Source organism: Lepidochelys olivacea (assembly GCF_965140295.1).
Source record: "Lepidochelys olivacea isolate rLepOli2 genome assembly, chromosome: 11".
Classification (NCBI taxonomy): Eukaryota; Metazoa; Chordata; order Testudines; family Cheloniidae; genus Lepidochelys; species Lepidochelys olivacea.
In genome coordinates, this window is record NC_140421.1 from 20,470,320 (window position 1) to 20,484,347 (window position 14,028).

General features: G+C 36.1%; 1 protein-coding gene across 1 annotated transcript in view; it reads left to right on the top strand.

Annotated features, from left to right (window-relative positions):
- The window catches only part of SPOPL (speckle type BTB/POZ protein like), a 60,417-nt gene that overhangs the window by 19,160 nt on the left and 27,229 nt on the right, over positions 1 to 14,028 (top strand). Inside the window, exons 2-4 of the mRNA XM_084642982.1 lie at positions 9,673 to 9,809; positions 9,998 to 10,119; positions 10,396 to 10,547. Of these exons, the coding sequence (XP_084499108.1) occupies positions 9,732 to 9,809; positions 9,998 to 10,119; positions 10,396 to 10,547 (352 nt within the window). The 5' untranslated portion in view covers positions 9,673 to 9,731. The remainder of the gene's footprint in view (positions 1 to 9,672; positions 9,810 to 9,997; positions 10,120 to 10,395; positions 10,548 to 14,028) is intronic.

The following is a 14,028-nucleotide window of genomic DNA, read 5'->3' on the forward strand; positions in this document are numbered from 1 at the left end:
TAAAGACAAAACAATAAGGAAGTAGGGATTTCACTACCACAACTTTTTGATAAGTGATTGATGGCATTCTGTCTGGCAAGCGAACAAAGTTTTCTTTAACCATCTTAAGATCTGTTTCTTTATCTGGTGATGGTGGATACTATTAGGACAGGATCACCTTCTTAACAGACCGATATTACATTGTTTTTATATTCTCAAGAACATTATGAACAGGAGAAGGCAGTCATGCTTTTGGCAATGGGAGACAGTGCATGATACTAACTACAGCCTATTAATCTCTTCTTCTGATATAAGATCTCAGTACCTTTGCGGGATCCTGGATGCAAATAGGTCCGTTACTGGGGACAGGGTGAGCAATCCAGGGTCTAGCTCTCCACTTGACATCCCAAACTTGACGGGTGGTGCTGGCAGCGAATGCTGTTCCATCATGATCTGCTACTTTTGTGTTTGTATAAACCTGATTTCTGAAACCAGGATGTTACCTCTGAGCGGTTTCTCTCAGTTTCCTAGTATATAAGGGAAAGTCACATTTGGCACTGAGAGGTACTCTTGTTTGCTGTCTCGGCAGAGAAGCTAATTATAGAACGGGCATAGATTGAACCATAGGTTAAATTAGCCTTGCAAAATTGTCGTGAAAGTGTACTAGCCTCTGTACACCAATTTATTTGCCCACTGTTTGCCATATTGATAATGAGGGGAGGAAAAATACATTAACCAAGTAAGTAGAATTTTCCTAGGCTGGCACAAACTATTGGCCACTGAGCTTGAATGGAGATTAAAATATAATTAAAAATGCACAAAACCAGCATTTTAGTTTTATTAAATAGTACTCTTCAAAGTGCTGGATACATAAGAAGAAAAGTTTATCAGAACATGTTTGCATTTAAAACTCAGTAACTTATTAAAGAAAGTACTTAATTAGCAAATTGAACTAGTTGTTTCTGATCATCATTCTTTGAGGATTTTAGAAGTGGTAGACCTCATCCTCTCACATGTTCACACCTAGTTTTATTTATAGTTTGGAAGAGGAAAACAAACTCCTTTTTCAACTCCAATTGGGTTCTTAATTGTGAATGAAGTAGCCATTGAACTGAACTAGTTGAATAAACTGAACTGAAGAAGATTATTCTCTGTGCACTTGCAGAAGACACTACTGCAGTCAGAAGCTGGTTTAGCACTTCAGCAAACTCTGATTCCCATTGCATAGCCAGTGACTTTCTTTAAAAATTGGTACTGAACATGTACTGCTTAATATTTTTTGTATTTCATTTAAATGATTATAATAAGCTTAGACCTTAACATCGGCTGTCAATTTCAAATTTAATTTTAAATTGGTGTATTTTTCTATATTGAATTTAAATAAAACTAATTTTTAATTGAATTTTTATCCATCGTGTTATGAAATAATTGATGCAAGGATAATTCTGAGTTTTGCTAATCGGAATATATGTGAACCAAGAAAGGATACTACCATACTTTTTGCAGCAACTGAGGGAAATTCACTAAGTACAGCATCTAGTTTTGATCACCTCAAAAATAACAAAAATTAGAGAAAGTTCAGGGGACAGCACAAATGATAATTGGAAAATAAGAACTGATAAGATAGGTTAAGATAACTAGGATATTGGATTTCCTGTCTTTATTTGAAATGCATGCATGGTTGGAGGAAAGTGGTAATTTTTCCCTGTCCTCTAGCAATCCCTCACTATAGCTATAGTATAATTTATTTAGAGCTGAGAATTTTTATCTGGCTCCTCCCCACCTTTCATTGTCATTGACTTCAGTGGATAGATGACCTCATTCTCCAATGCATGTTATGGAGCATAAAACTGAGTTATTGTGAGTTTAAACCCCCCAAAATGTAAGTTCATTTGTTTTACTAGTAGCAAAGAGAGACATGGAGAAGATGACATTTTATAAAAGGGGAAACTTACGATCAACCAGTTGTAATGAACTGCATCTCGATTAACAGTTCTGCTGTTTTTGATCTAACTTCATATTAAGGCTAGAAATATACTGGATTAGAAATGGAATATAATTGTTATAGTAAATTCACATGCTTAAAGCTTCTTGTATTAATGGGTATAATACACATTCAGTGTCACTAAAATAATGACTGTAAACTGTTGGTTTGAAAAGGAGGGTAAATGTAGTTGTGGGGTGGTTTTAAAACTCCTGTGTGTATTTCTGATTCCAATGCGAAGAGTCTTTAGATTAATATGCCCCACTCAGTTTCTGGTAACCCTTTTGATTAACTATTCATATGCTTATTGTCCAGAAATGGCAGTTTTCCAAAGGTACAAAAACTTGATGTGAACTTGCTCGCTTTCCCCTATTTGTACTACCCTTGGTGTAGTCAGACTTGAAAAAATCCTATTTCTTGGACAACAGACAGCTAGGATAGGTGACTTAGATGAAGAGTTATATTGCATGTAAGACCAACAAATTGAAGATCAGGCTGTTGTACGGTTTTGCTGGATAACCTGGGTCTTGACTAAAGCAGTTTCACTGTTAAAGTGCATAGAAATTTAACAAAACTCATGCTCTGCTGCTTTGATTTTAGAGCAGAAGTGAAAGTGAACCATCTTGTCAATTTCTTGCTGCTTCAGTGGGTGCTCTGATCAGGATCTGGGTCATTGGACACATCTGGGTGTTCAGAGTGGTATGGAGTCTGTAGCTCTAAATCTACCAAAAAAGAAACTACAATGATGGAAAGGAGGCAAAAGTAGGTAAGAGAGAGAGTGGGACTTGAGTGATGTAGAAACAGAGACTGGAAAATTGTCCTTGTCAACATCTGTTTTAAAGTGCTTAAGAGAGAATCTCCTTTTAAGAAGCTGACACTCTTGCTCCTCATACAAGTTATCCAACAAGTCCTCCAAAAAAAATAAAGAAAGCAAGACTTTATATTTCTAATAGTTCTAAGGTATAAACATCTAATTTAAAGATATACTTGGCCACAGAATATTTCTAACTGCATGGAAAAGTAACATATCTAACAAAAAATGCTTAGTAGTTTAAGTACAGTAATTGAATTAGCATATATTAGGTGCTTAGATACCAGTGCCAGAGTAGTGGATGTGATAAGAATTAGTAAATGTTAGGTAAATGCTATTTTGTATGCACTTTTCAGAATTATCTGTTACTTTCAACATCCTCTTCTAAGGAACAAATGGACAGATTGGCAAATTGCATAGCCTTTACTTTGCAGATACATATTGAGTGAATGCTGTGCATCCTCCAGTAGGAAATTTAGTCTCACATAGTTTGGTATACAGGGAATGCAGTTTGACCTTGGGAACAAAAGTGTACTTAATCTTTGTAATTCGATGTAATGATTATATTATTTTTATCATGTAATGTAGTTATTTACAGACAGAAGTCTGGATAAGGGTAACAGATTGTTCCTTTTAATTAGCTTTTTGACTGTCTTGTCTTGTCCTCAAATTCAGACTTTCTTTTCAATAACGGTTTATTAACTATTTCAAAGAACAAAATGGTCAGTTTACGAGACTAATATTTTGACAGAACAACGTAGTAAATAACACTTCTCGTGACTGAGGATTTTTTTTTTTTTAAATATCTGTAGGATTTGGGGAGGAAGAAGATTGCCCTGATAAAGTGACGCTAAACCCATTTTAACCAGCCATAGGTATATTGCCCTAGTGTAAGAGACCTATATCTAATGACAGCTGGTACACTGCTCCTGCATGCACGCCGCTGTGATTAAGGGAAAGAGGACATTTAAGACAGTTTTGCATGCCCCTCATTCTGGGTTTGCTATGTGCTGGTTTGATACTGTGATACATCCTTCATCCTGAGTTGGGTTTTTGCACTGTGCTTTAGCCCAGGATTGGGAGTCAATGAGATTTTAAATAATCAGGTATTTGAAAACTTAATACTTCCTTCTCCCAAATAGTAAATGTCAAAAATTTATTGCATTGATTCCCGTCACAGGAAACTAATAAATTAAAATCCAGCGAAACTGCTTTGATTATGGGGATTGGAATGGTATCACTGGAGCTAGACCACGTTCATTTGAATTACTTTGCAAACTCACTTCATTGTTTGGGAGGGGATTGTGCTGACTTCAGATTAACAAATCAAATGTTCATCCATGTAAACATGCACATTGGAGTCCACTTCATATCTGCTTTCTAAATTTATATATGTAATAGAAATGAAAGCAGGCATTACTAGAATTGATTCATATACACTAGCTGACCTTTGAGAAATAGTCTGCATTTTTAAAATTTCTGTCAGACAAAATTTGGGTAGATCTAAACTACAAAAGGTTAACTTGTTTGTCAGCTTCTTTAGGATGATAGTTGAAGCATGTTCAGTGCATCTAAATGCAGAAAAATATTATGACAACTCAAACATGTTGTAAAATACACATTTAATATCTGTTGCCAGTACTTTTGTTTTTATTATTAGTCTTTTCCTTAATATTTTCTTACTGCAATCGGTAATATTGTTACTAAGATCTAAAGACTTCTTATCTTGGGGACTCAGTTGACTAAAGACAATATTGCATATTACAGTATTATTTTAGGTAATTTCTCTTGCCAAGTTACTGCTCCTGTTGTATTTCGGTAGGCTTCCAGGCTAATGTAAAGAAGAATCGCTCTGGTTATTAGTTGACGGTTGTCTATGTACTCAAATCAGTGTGGATAAAAATCAGTTATTTTTAAATAAAAATTTTGTGTTACTTAAATTGAATATTTTTGATTTAAACTAAAACCAGGTTCATTTAAAAAAACTACTTAAAATTAAATTTGAAAAAGCTGACCTATGTTAGGGCCTTAATGTATTATCTATTAGTCATTTAAATTAAATAAAAATTAAGCAGTACATGTTTACTGCCAAGTTTCAAAGAGAGTCAAACCACTGAACTGGTGGATGTCTGGAGCTTAAGCACCTGAAAATGGAGTTGTTTGAACTGGTAAACCAGCTTTTGATTGCATTAGCTTCTTCTGCAGGTACAGAAGAGAAGATTTTCTTCATTCCCATTTATTCTATTACTTCATTTCATTCAAAATTAAGAAACTAATTAGTAGCTGAAAAAGCAGGAAAGTTTTTGTTTTCATCTTTCAATCTGAATAAAAACTAGATGCAAGAGGATGAGGTGTGCATGTTCCAAAATCTTGAGGGAATAGTGACTGGAAACAATCAGTTCAGTTAATTAATTATAAATTTCCTTTGTTTAATAAATTCAATTTTAAATGCAAAACATGTTTTGATAAACTTTTCTTCTTCCGTATCTAGCACATTTAAGATAGTTTTAGTAAATAAAAAGAATTGTGCATTTTTAATTGTATTTGAATTTTCATCCAAACACAGCTTGACACTAATCACAAGTAAAAAAATTAATTACCATCTAGTAAATAGTTAAGCTATATAATTGCTTAAAGAAATGTGTACTGATAGAGTATATACTCCTGGTTAGCAAGAAGAAGCTCCAAATTTAGTGTTAAATGTGCAAATCAGATATTTTAATGCTTACCAACCAATGAGAATATACCTGTCTTTAGGAAAATAACTCAAAAGTACAAATGCAAAAACTCGATTAAAATCATGCTTTCCTGCTCGCTACTTTAAATCATAATTAAAATTGGTAATTTAAATAGCTTTGATTTAAATCCACAGTCATTCAAAGTGTCTGGGAAAATGGCATTGTTTCCTTTGGCTAAATATTTATCTAATCTTTTCTATATTGGTTTTTTTAGATTAAAAAAAAGGAAATTTATTCTCACTGTACTATTCCTACAGCTAAAGTATGGAAGCACTATACTTAAGGTCAATATTAGTAGCTAAAAGCAATTAAAATATTAGTTGTATTGATAGGTGAGAGACACACCCAAGTGGTTTCAGACCAGAAGCTTTTTATAACTTACACACAGATATTTGTTCCAGAGTCTGTTCATTCATTTACTACGGAAGACACGTAAGAATTGCCAATAGTATAGTTTTAATTGTATGATGGTGGAATGGGAGAACAGGGTTTGCAGTTTGCAGCCCACTGAAGAAACTTAGGCAGAGAAAAGGCTATCAAAGATAGTGAACTGAGCATTAGCAATCTACATTGCAAAATGGTGCTATGAGTATAAGTGTATTTTCTTTAACTGAAGCATTTTTCTTTAAGATGGAATGGTCTGATATGAAATACTTCAAAATTTATTTAGAATAGAGTAAGTTTTCATTGACTACATTTTTTTGCACTGAGTGTTGGAACAGATCTTACAGCATAACAGGTGTGGTCCTCAGCAGGCTTCCTAAATCATTCTTCACTGCTTAACTTTTGAGTAGAAAACGTAAGTAAACTTCAAATCATAGGTATTCAGTAAGCTTTATCCTGTGCTTAGGAGTGGCGTACGATCTGAATACACCTCTACCCCAATATAACGCGGGCTGCTCCTGGCCCCACACTAATCCCCCAGGCCACTCTGGGACTGTGGGACCCCCAAAAGTGCCCCCCCAGAGCTTCTGCGTCCCAGACTCTGTGGGGGGAGCCCCTGACTGCCCCCGAGACCCTCTGCCTCTTATCCAACCCCTTGGCCCTGGCCCAGCACCCTTAACACGCTGCTCAGAGCAGCATGTCGGAGCTTTACCGAGTTGTATGCGAACCCACGTTATATTGGATCATGTTATATCAGGGTAGAGGTGTAGTTAAAGGATAAATTATTGGAGGCCCATTATTTAAATAGGTATCCACACATCTATTTTAAAACGTTATACTATTGCAATACAACTTTAGAAGGTCTAGCATGTAATCACATTTAGAACTATGTATAATAAAACTCTTTCCCATAAAAATTTCACGTGTGCTGTGACTCTTTTTAAGGTACTTACATCTGATACTTTAGGTTTTAGACTCCTATAAATGCTAACTAGACTTGTTTTGAGAGTTAAAAAGTATCTAAAATGAGTGACAGACATAGATGATCCTCTGATAGCTGAGCTACAACCAGCAGCCAAGGAAAACCCAAGTAAATATGTACTGCAGTAAAATTGAGATTGTATGCTGCATGTACAACTTAAAAAAAAAAAATCTCATTAACACATTGATTTGGAAAAAGTTAACTGAAAGTCTGGCTTTGTGATAGGGAGGTGAAGATTATGTTGCTGCAGGAAAGCACGGCAGCATTTACTTTTTGCTGCTTTTGAGGTTAAAACTGTTGAATCAAGACTGATGCAGGCAGGAAGCTAGTTACTGGATCAAAGAATATGCATGTAATGCACTTTGACTTTCCTCTCATGGTGGCATGGTGGTAACAACATGTTTCCTGGAATCTTAAATTCTAGGAGTGTTTGTGGAAGATATTCCACCCCATTATACTGGGGCTCCAGTTTCCTATAGTGGATTACATAGGAAAGCTGCTTTGTCTCTGTGGCAAAGGATGATGGGGGTGGGGTAGTATGGGGGGCTTCTGTTGATGGAACTGCTGGCTGAGAAAATTAAACCAAGGCCAGGGGTCTTAGGAGAATGTGAAGGGGATGAAGATTCTACCACCACTTGTCCTCTGTGTGGTGAAGGAAAAATTTCTGGCTCTAGAAGCAGAGTAACTATTTGACCAGAGTTTGTCAGAGAGCACAGCTAAGGAAAATTGCTAAGGCTGAGAGGAAAGAAATCATTCAAAGGTCCACCGATCTGTTACAATGGGTACATCAGCCTGATTTTGGCTTGAGGACAGGACAGATCTATCTGCCGCTGGCGGGAGTGGAATGTCCTCTTCCCTGTCTTACCAACCTCCTGTGGTGATCTAGCCAGACCTTGTTGTTGTGAAATTTTTCTGAGGGGAAATTCCAAACTTTGTTCAAATTTCTAACAGTTTGGTAAACATTTGTCCATCTAATTCCTAGTTGTGCCCAAAGATAGCATTTGTGTTTAAGGAAGACTGTCTCCTCAGCACTGCTTCCCCTTTTCAGGCATTTCCAGCAGCTGGTGCCCCTTCAGGGAATGAACTAGGCTGGAAAAGGCCAGAGGCAAAAAGAAAATCTCTCTCTCTCTTTAATGGAGCTCAGCCTGCTCTATGGACAGGACATAGTTCCTCCTCACAGCCCAGTCTCAGTCGTGTCACCCAGTTCTTTGCTCTTGGGCAGAATTGGGAAAAACTGGCTCCAGGACAAGCAGCTCCTTCTCCTCATCACCATGGAAGGAGTGCTGCCAGTGTGCCTCTGGGAGGACCATGCTCATAATAAGTCCATAGAGCCTGCAACAGCAGCCATGCTCTTGACTGCTCACTCGCTGTCTCCCCTCAGGCTGCCAATGCAGCATGGACTACCTGCCACCACCATAGAGTGTGGTAAGAGGCCTTTTGGCCCAGCTCCCTCCCCCTAGTCCATCTCTGTACCAAACCTGCTGGGGTTCTCTATGATATCTCAGGCTGGGTCTTGCTGGGGAAATGCAGAGCCCTCTGGCTTTTGTGGCTCCCAAGTAGTAGAGAAGGGTTCAGTTTCTGCAGACTTCATTCTGAATTCCAGGCTAGTACCTTCTTGGAGAAACCAGTGAGGAGAGTATCTTTGAGGCTTGGGAGAGAACATACAAGCTTAGTTATAGGAAGACAGCTGTAGGAAGAAGAAAGAGAAGGGGACAGACCTTGAAGGTGGGGGGAGGAGAAGAAGGAAAAAAGCTATTTTGGTATGTTTAACCAAGTGGTGCAACTAATCAAATTTGTGTTTTTTAATTTGGTTGAAAGGATCGGCAAAACTAAAATTTAGTAGGAATGCAGGCGAACAATGGCCATGGAGGGAGGCAAAGGAAAATGTAATATTTATTGGTGGTGGTTTTTTCATTTTAGAAAGTTTCATGCATTTTTTTTTCCTGTTTCAGTGCCATCTGCAAGACTGTGTTTTTTCCTTATTCAGTGTAATAATTGTCAATATAGGTGTGTGTAGTTACTTGTTAGACTCAAACATGAGTAAAATAAGATTTCAGAACTTAATCTGGATTGTAGCCAGTCATTACCATTTTAATACAAATATGTATGCTTTTTCTGTCATTAAGAGTTAGCTATGTTGCTTCATATATAAAGCATACTGAAACAATTTTTAAAAATTGACTTTGGGACAAAAGTGATAAAATATACTTAAAGTTAGGCAAAAATCCATATTTAGTGTGATTCATAAAATACTGGGGAAAATATGGTAGTCTTATTTAAGTCCCTTTTATCAGAAAATGTGAATTCTTATATATTGTTTGTGGTATTTAGTTAAATAATTTTTGTATTTATAGAAACAAAACTGTCCGTGGTTATCAAACCTATAGTATGGTGGTCACGTTCTAGTTTCAGTGATAGTTAGGGACTTGGTTAAAAGAGGCTTTGTGTGCTGGGAATTTTTCTAATATATTTTATTGTAGGAACATGCTTTACAATATTCCAGTTTGTCTCAACTTCTAGTATGTTGGAGAAAACATGATACTGAGATGTAAGAGTAAACCACAACAAGAATATTTTGGGCTAATGTAGATTTAAACACAAACTATTGCCTTCTCTGCTAGGTGTTGCTTTTGATACTTTCAGTAATTTACCGAATGGAATTTCAAAACTACACCGTTAAAACAATAGCTGGGGTACCAAAATGTAGTAATAGGCTTATTTCCTCCCTCCACCACCATTGAACTATTCTTTAGTCACTCCATTTTATTAAATATAATAATCTTATTTTTTGTAGGAAAATTGCTGAAGTGTGGACTGCTGCCGTGACACTGTAAATCTGCAATAAAGGTGGCAATGTCGAGAGTCCCCACCCCTCCACCACCTGGAGAGATGTCCAGTGGACCTGTGGCCGAAAGCTGGTGTTACACACAGGTAACTTATACAAACGTCAGTGACTGGGTTTTTCTTTTCACAAGATCAGTCTAGGCAAATGTTTTTCTGATAACAATTTGAACAGTGCTGACAATTGAACTATTCTCATTGGTAGCAGTTACCTATATGACAAGTGATTTAAAAACTGAAGTATCAATTTGAAGTAATTTTCTACATCTTTTGTTCAGGTGAAAGTAGTAAAATTTTCCTACATGTGGACCATTAATAACTTCAGTTTTTGCCGAGAAGAAATGGGTGAAGTTTTAAAGAGTTCTACATTTTCATCAGGGCCAAATGACAAAATGAAGTGGTAAGATCTCTTCTTTTTATCAGTTGTTTGTGATCTTTTTAACTTAAAGGGTTGAAAAGTTAAATAACATACTGAATCAAGAGAAGATTCTGAAAGGCTTATTATACTAAGTATCTAGTGTTTTTCGGATAAGTCATGGTTATAGCAATCATAGAGGGAGAGGGGAATACAAGGGAAACATTTACTTGTTGGTGTACATCATCATGATGTATTATCAAAATGTTTCTAAATTTATTCTGTCCAATTTAAAATTTAGTCCTTTACATTTTGTTTCAGGTGCCTGAGAGTAAACCCAAAGGGTTTAGATGATGAAAGCAAAGACTACCTGTCATTATATTTGCTTTTAGTCAGTTGTCCAAAAAGTGAAGTCAGAGCAAAATTCAAATTTTCCCTTCTGAATGCTAAAAGAGAAGAAACAAAAGCAATGGGTAAGTGGAATTACAAATGGTGTAATGCAGGATTTTAAGGAAATCCCCATGAAATTAAACTCTGAAATGAATTTACTTTTACTTTTAAAATAGAGGATTTAACTCTGAGGCAAACTTTAAAGTATCTAATGTTTAAGGTCCTCATATGATCTTCATTCAATTTAAAAAAAAAATCTTATTTCATATTTTCCACCTTTATGAACATTGAGCTAATCTCATAAATTGTAATTGCTAACCATAGTCATTTCAGATTCAATCTTTATTCTGTTATCTGGCTCTTACAGTGGGTTCTGTTTTATGTTACCCCAATTTTGCTTATTTTTTAGTGGATTTATTTACTTATTGTTGATCATACGCTGATACTTGCTGATTGATTGCCATATTAATTACGTTAAGTTGAAATACTTTTTATTGACATCTCTTTACACATGTGTAAAAACTCTAAACTTTGATCTACTTCTTCCCAGTTTGCAGTACAGTCAATCCATATATATATCCATATATACGTTGGGGTTCTTTGTATATATGCTGTCATAAAAATAAAGGGAAGGGTAAACACCTTTAAATCCTTCCTGGCCAGAGGAAAAACCCTTTCACCTGTAAAGGCTTAAGAAGCTAAGACAACTTCGATGGCACCTGACCAAAATGACTGATGAGGAGACAAGATACTTTCAAAGCTGGAGGGGCGGGGGGAGAAACAAAGGTTCTCTCTGTCTGTGTGTTGCTTTTGCGGGGACCAGAGCAGGAATGCAGGTCAGAACTCCTGTAAAGGGCTAATAAGCAATCTAGTTAGATATGCGTTAGATTCTGTTTTGTTTAAATGGCTGATAAAATAAGTTGTGCTGAATGGAATGTATGTTCCTGTTTTTGTGTCTTTTTGTAACTTAAGGTTTTGCCTAAAGGGATTCTCTGTGTTTTGAATCTGATTACCCTGTAAGGTATTTACCTTCCTGATTTTACAGAGGTGATTCTTTTACTTTTTTCTGATCTTTTAAGAACCTGATTGCTTTTTCATGTTCTTAAGATCCAAGGGTTTCGGTCTGCGTTCACCTATGCAAATTGGTGAGGATTTTTATCAAGCCTTCCCCAGGAAAGGAGGTGTCGGGTTTGGGAGGATTTTGCGGGGAAAGACGTTTCCAAGCGGGCTCTTTCCCTGTTATATATTTGTTAGACGCTTGGTGGTGGCAGCAATAAAGTCCAGGGGCAAAAGGTAAAATAGTTTGTACCTTGGGGAAGTTTTAACCTAAGCTGGTAAAAATAAGCTTAGGGGGGGTTTCATGCAGGTCCCCGCATCTGTATCCTAGAGTTCAGAGTGGGGAAGGAACCTTGACATATGCCTTCTTGCTTTTGAGCCTTTGGTTTCATGTTTTCAAATTTTTCTCTCACAGGATGAGGTCTAGAAACTTTTTTTTTTAACATGACATTTCAGATTCTCCTGTAACTACATGATTCAAGGGGCTGGAGTGCTTAAGAAAAACACCAAATATGATGAGACTGTACAGCAATGCAGTTAGTTAACTGTTTAAATGTTCAGACACTCAAAATGATGCCTGCACAAGTTGGCAGATCTCTGGATGGGAAATTCAGAGCACACCATAGGAACCACTGGGCTTCCTTGAGTTTTTGGGTCCTTATTGCTTTCTATCTCAGGATGACCCAGACTCCTCAGGGTATACCGCCTGTAATTTCTCCCTTTACATAACTACACCTATGTGCATTACTTAAATTATTTCCATAAACAGAACACAGGTCCCAAATAATACAATATAGAATCCTGTACAGATGTGTCTTGGGCTAACATTATAATATGCAAATTCTATGTCTGCCAAAATTAGTTCTTCCTCTCCTGTCTACCATAGATGGAAACAACATATTCCATCCCTTTAAGCCTTCTCGTTTACTCCTGTATGTGTTGACAGGAAAACATCCTTTATTTAGTTTAATACAATCTCCCTATCCATTCATGCAATTAATTAAAGGTGTGGTGCATGATGTCTAATATACATGTCCATTTCATATAAGACGTGAAGAGGGATCGTATATTGTGAGAGAGCTATTACTTTTTCATTCATTTTTTATTTTAAACACTGACTAGCAAGAAATGCTGAAACCAGTGTTTTGGGTTGTTTACTCTAGTTTGAAAATCAGAAATCACAAATAAGCAAACATCACACCTTGCAGTTTTTGTAGTGGCAACTCTTAAGTTTTGAGTCACTTTTGGGCCCTATGGTTGAATACCTGTACTCTTGAATCTTATTTTCATTGCCTTTCCAATTATTTTATTTAGGTTCCTATTGACTCCTGAATCTGGAGCTGCTTTATTTTTATTTAGACTTAAATACAACACAAAAGGATGGCTATCCAAGCTCTAGGATGTTGACTAAAGATGCAGAGCTCTGTCCACAGTTCTCCTTGATGTGAAGGGAGTTGTGTGTGGAATGGATAAAGACTGATCCTTTTAATTGTTTAAATTCTAGTGTAGTAACTATTTTCATGTTGCTTCACTTCTCTGGTATTGTAAACCCCTAACAAACTGTTGTTTTCAGTTTAATTTTGGTTGCTGCTTTTTTCTAGATAGCTTTCTAATTTTAACACATGAAGGTGGAGGTTATTGCTAGGCTAATTCTAGAGATAGTGAATTTGAACACCCATTGTTTTGTTTCCTTTTTCTGGAAGTTATTTTGTGATTGAAGTTTTACAGTGTTATGCGTTTTGAGATGTTGGTCAAGAAGAATCAAAAACATGCCCCTAGATGCCTTAAAGTTGAGTGGATTGACTCTAATCAAAGCAATATAACATTATTGATTTAAATTATTTAATCAGCAAGCAGCAAACCTTGATTTAAATGACTTTAATCTTATTTTTCATCTGTATTTCTTTGTATTTCCCTAAAGAGAGGGTGAGTTTCATTGGTTGATATCCATTAAAACATGGTTGACTTAGACTAAATGTAGCCATTACACTAAACTTGGTACTTTTTGCTAACCAGGAGGATATATGATATTTATATAAACTTATTTAGGCAATTTTATAGCTTGACATACTCATTTAGATTTTTGATATTTACATTTTTTTATTATGGTGAATGGTTCAAGCTCTCTTTGTATGAAAATTCATTGAAATGCACAAGAACAGCATTTTAAAATCTTTTAGTTAAATAAAGCTATTTTAAAATGTGCTGGATATACAAGAAAAAGTTTATTAAAATACATTTTGCATTTAAAACTAACTGATTTACTAAAGAAAGGGAGTATTTTCTGTAGTTACTGAATAGAACTCCTAGACTGTAAGTCCAGAAGGGACAATTGTGATATGATTGTTCTGGTCACGGTGTCCTTCAGGATTTTAGAACTAGTACATCTCTTCCTCCGACCTAGTTTTTTATTCATAGATTTTGAAAAAATTTCCTGACCCAAAAGGGACTGAGTTGAAATCTTGAAAACTCATTAACCAAAATCTAAAAAATTCAAATGACATCAGT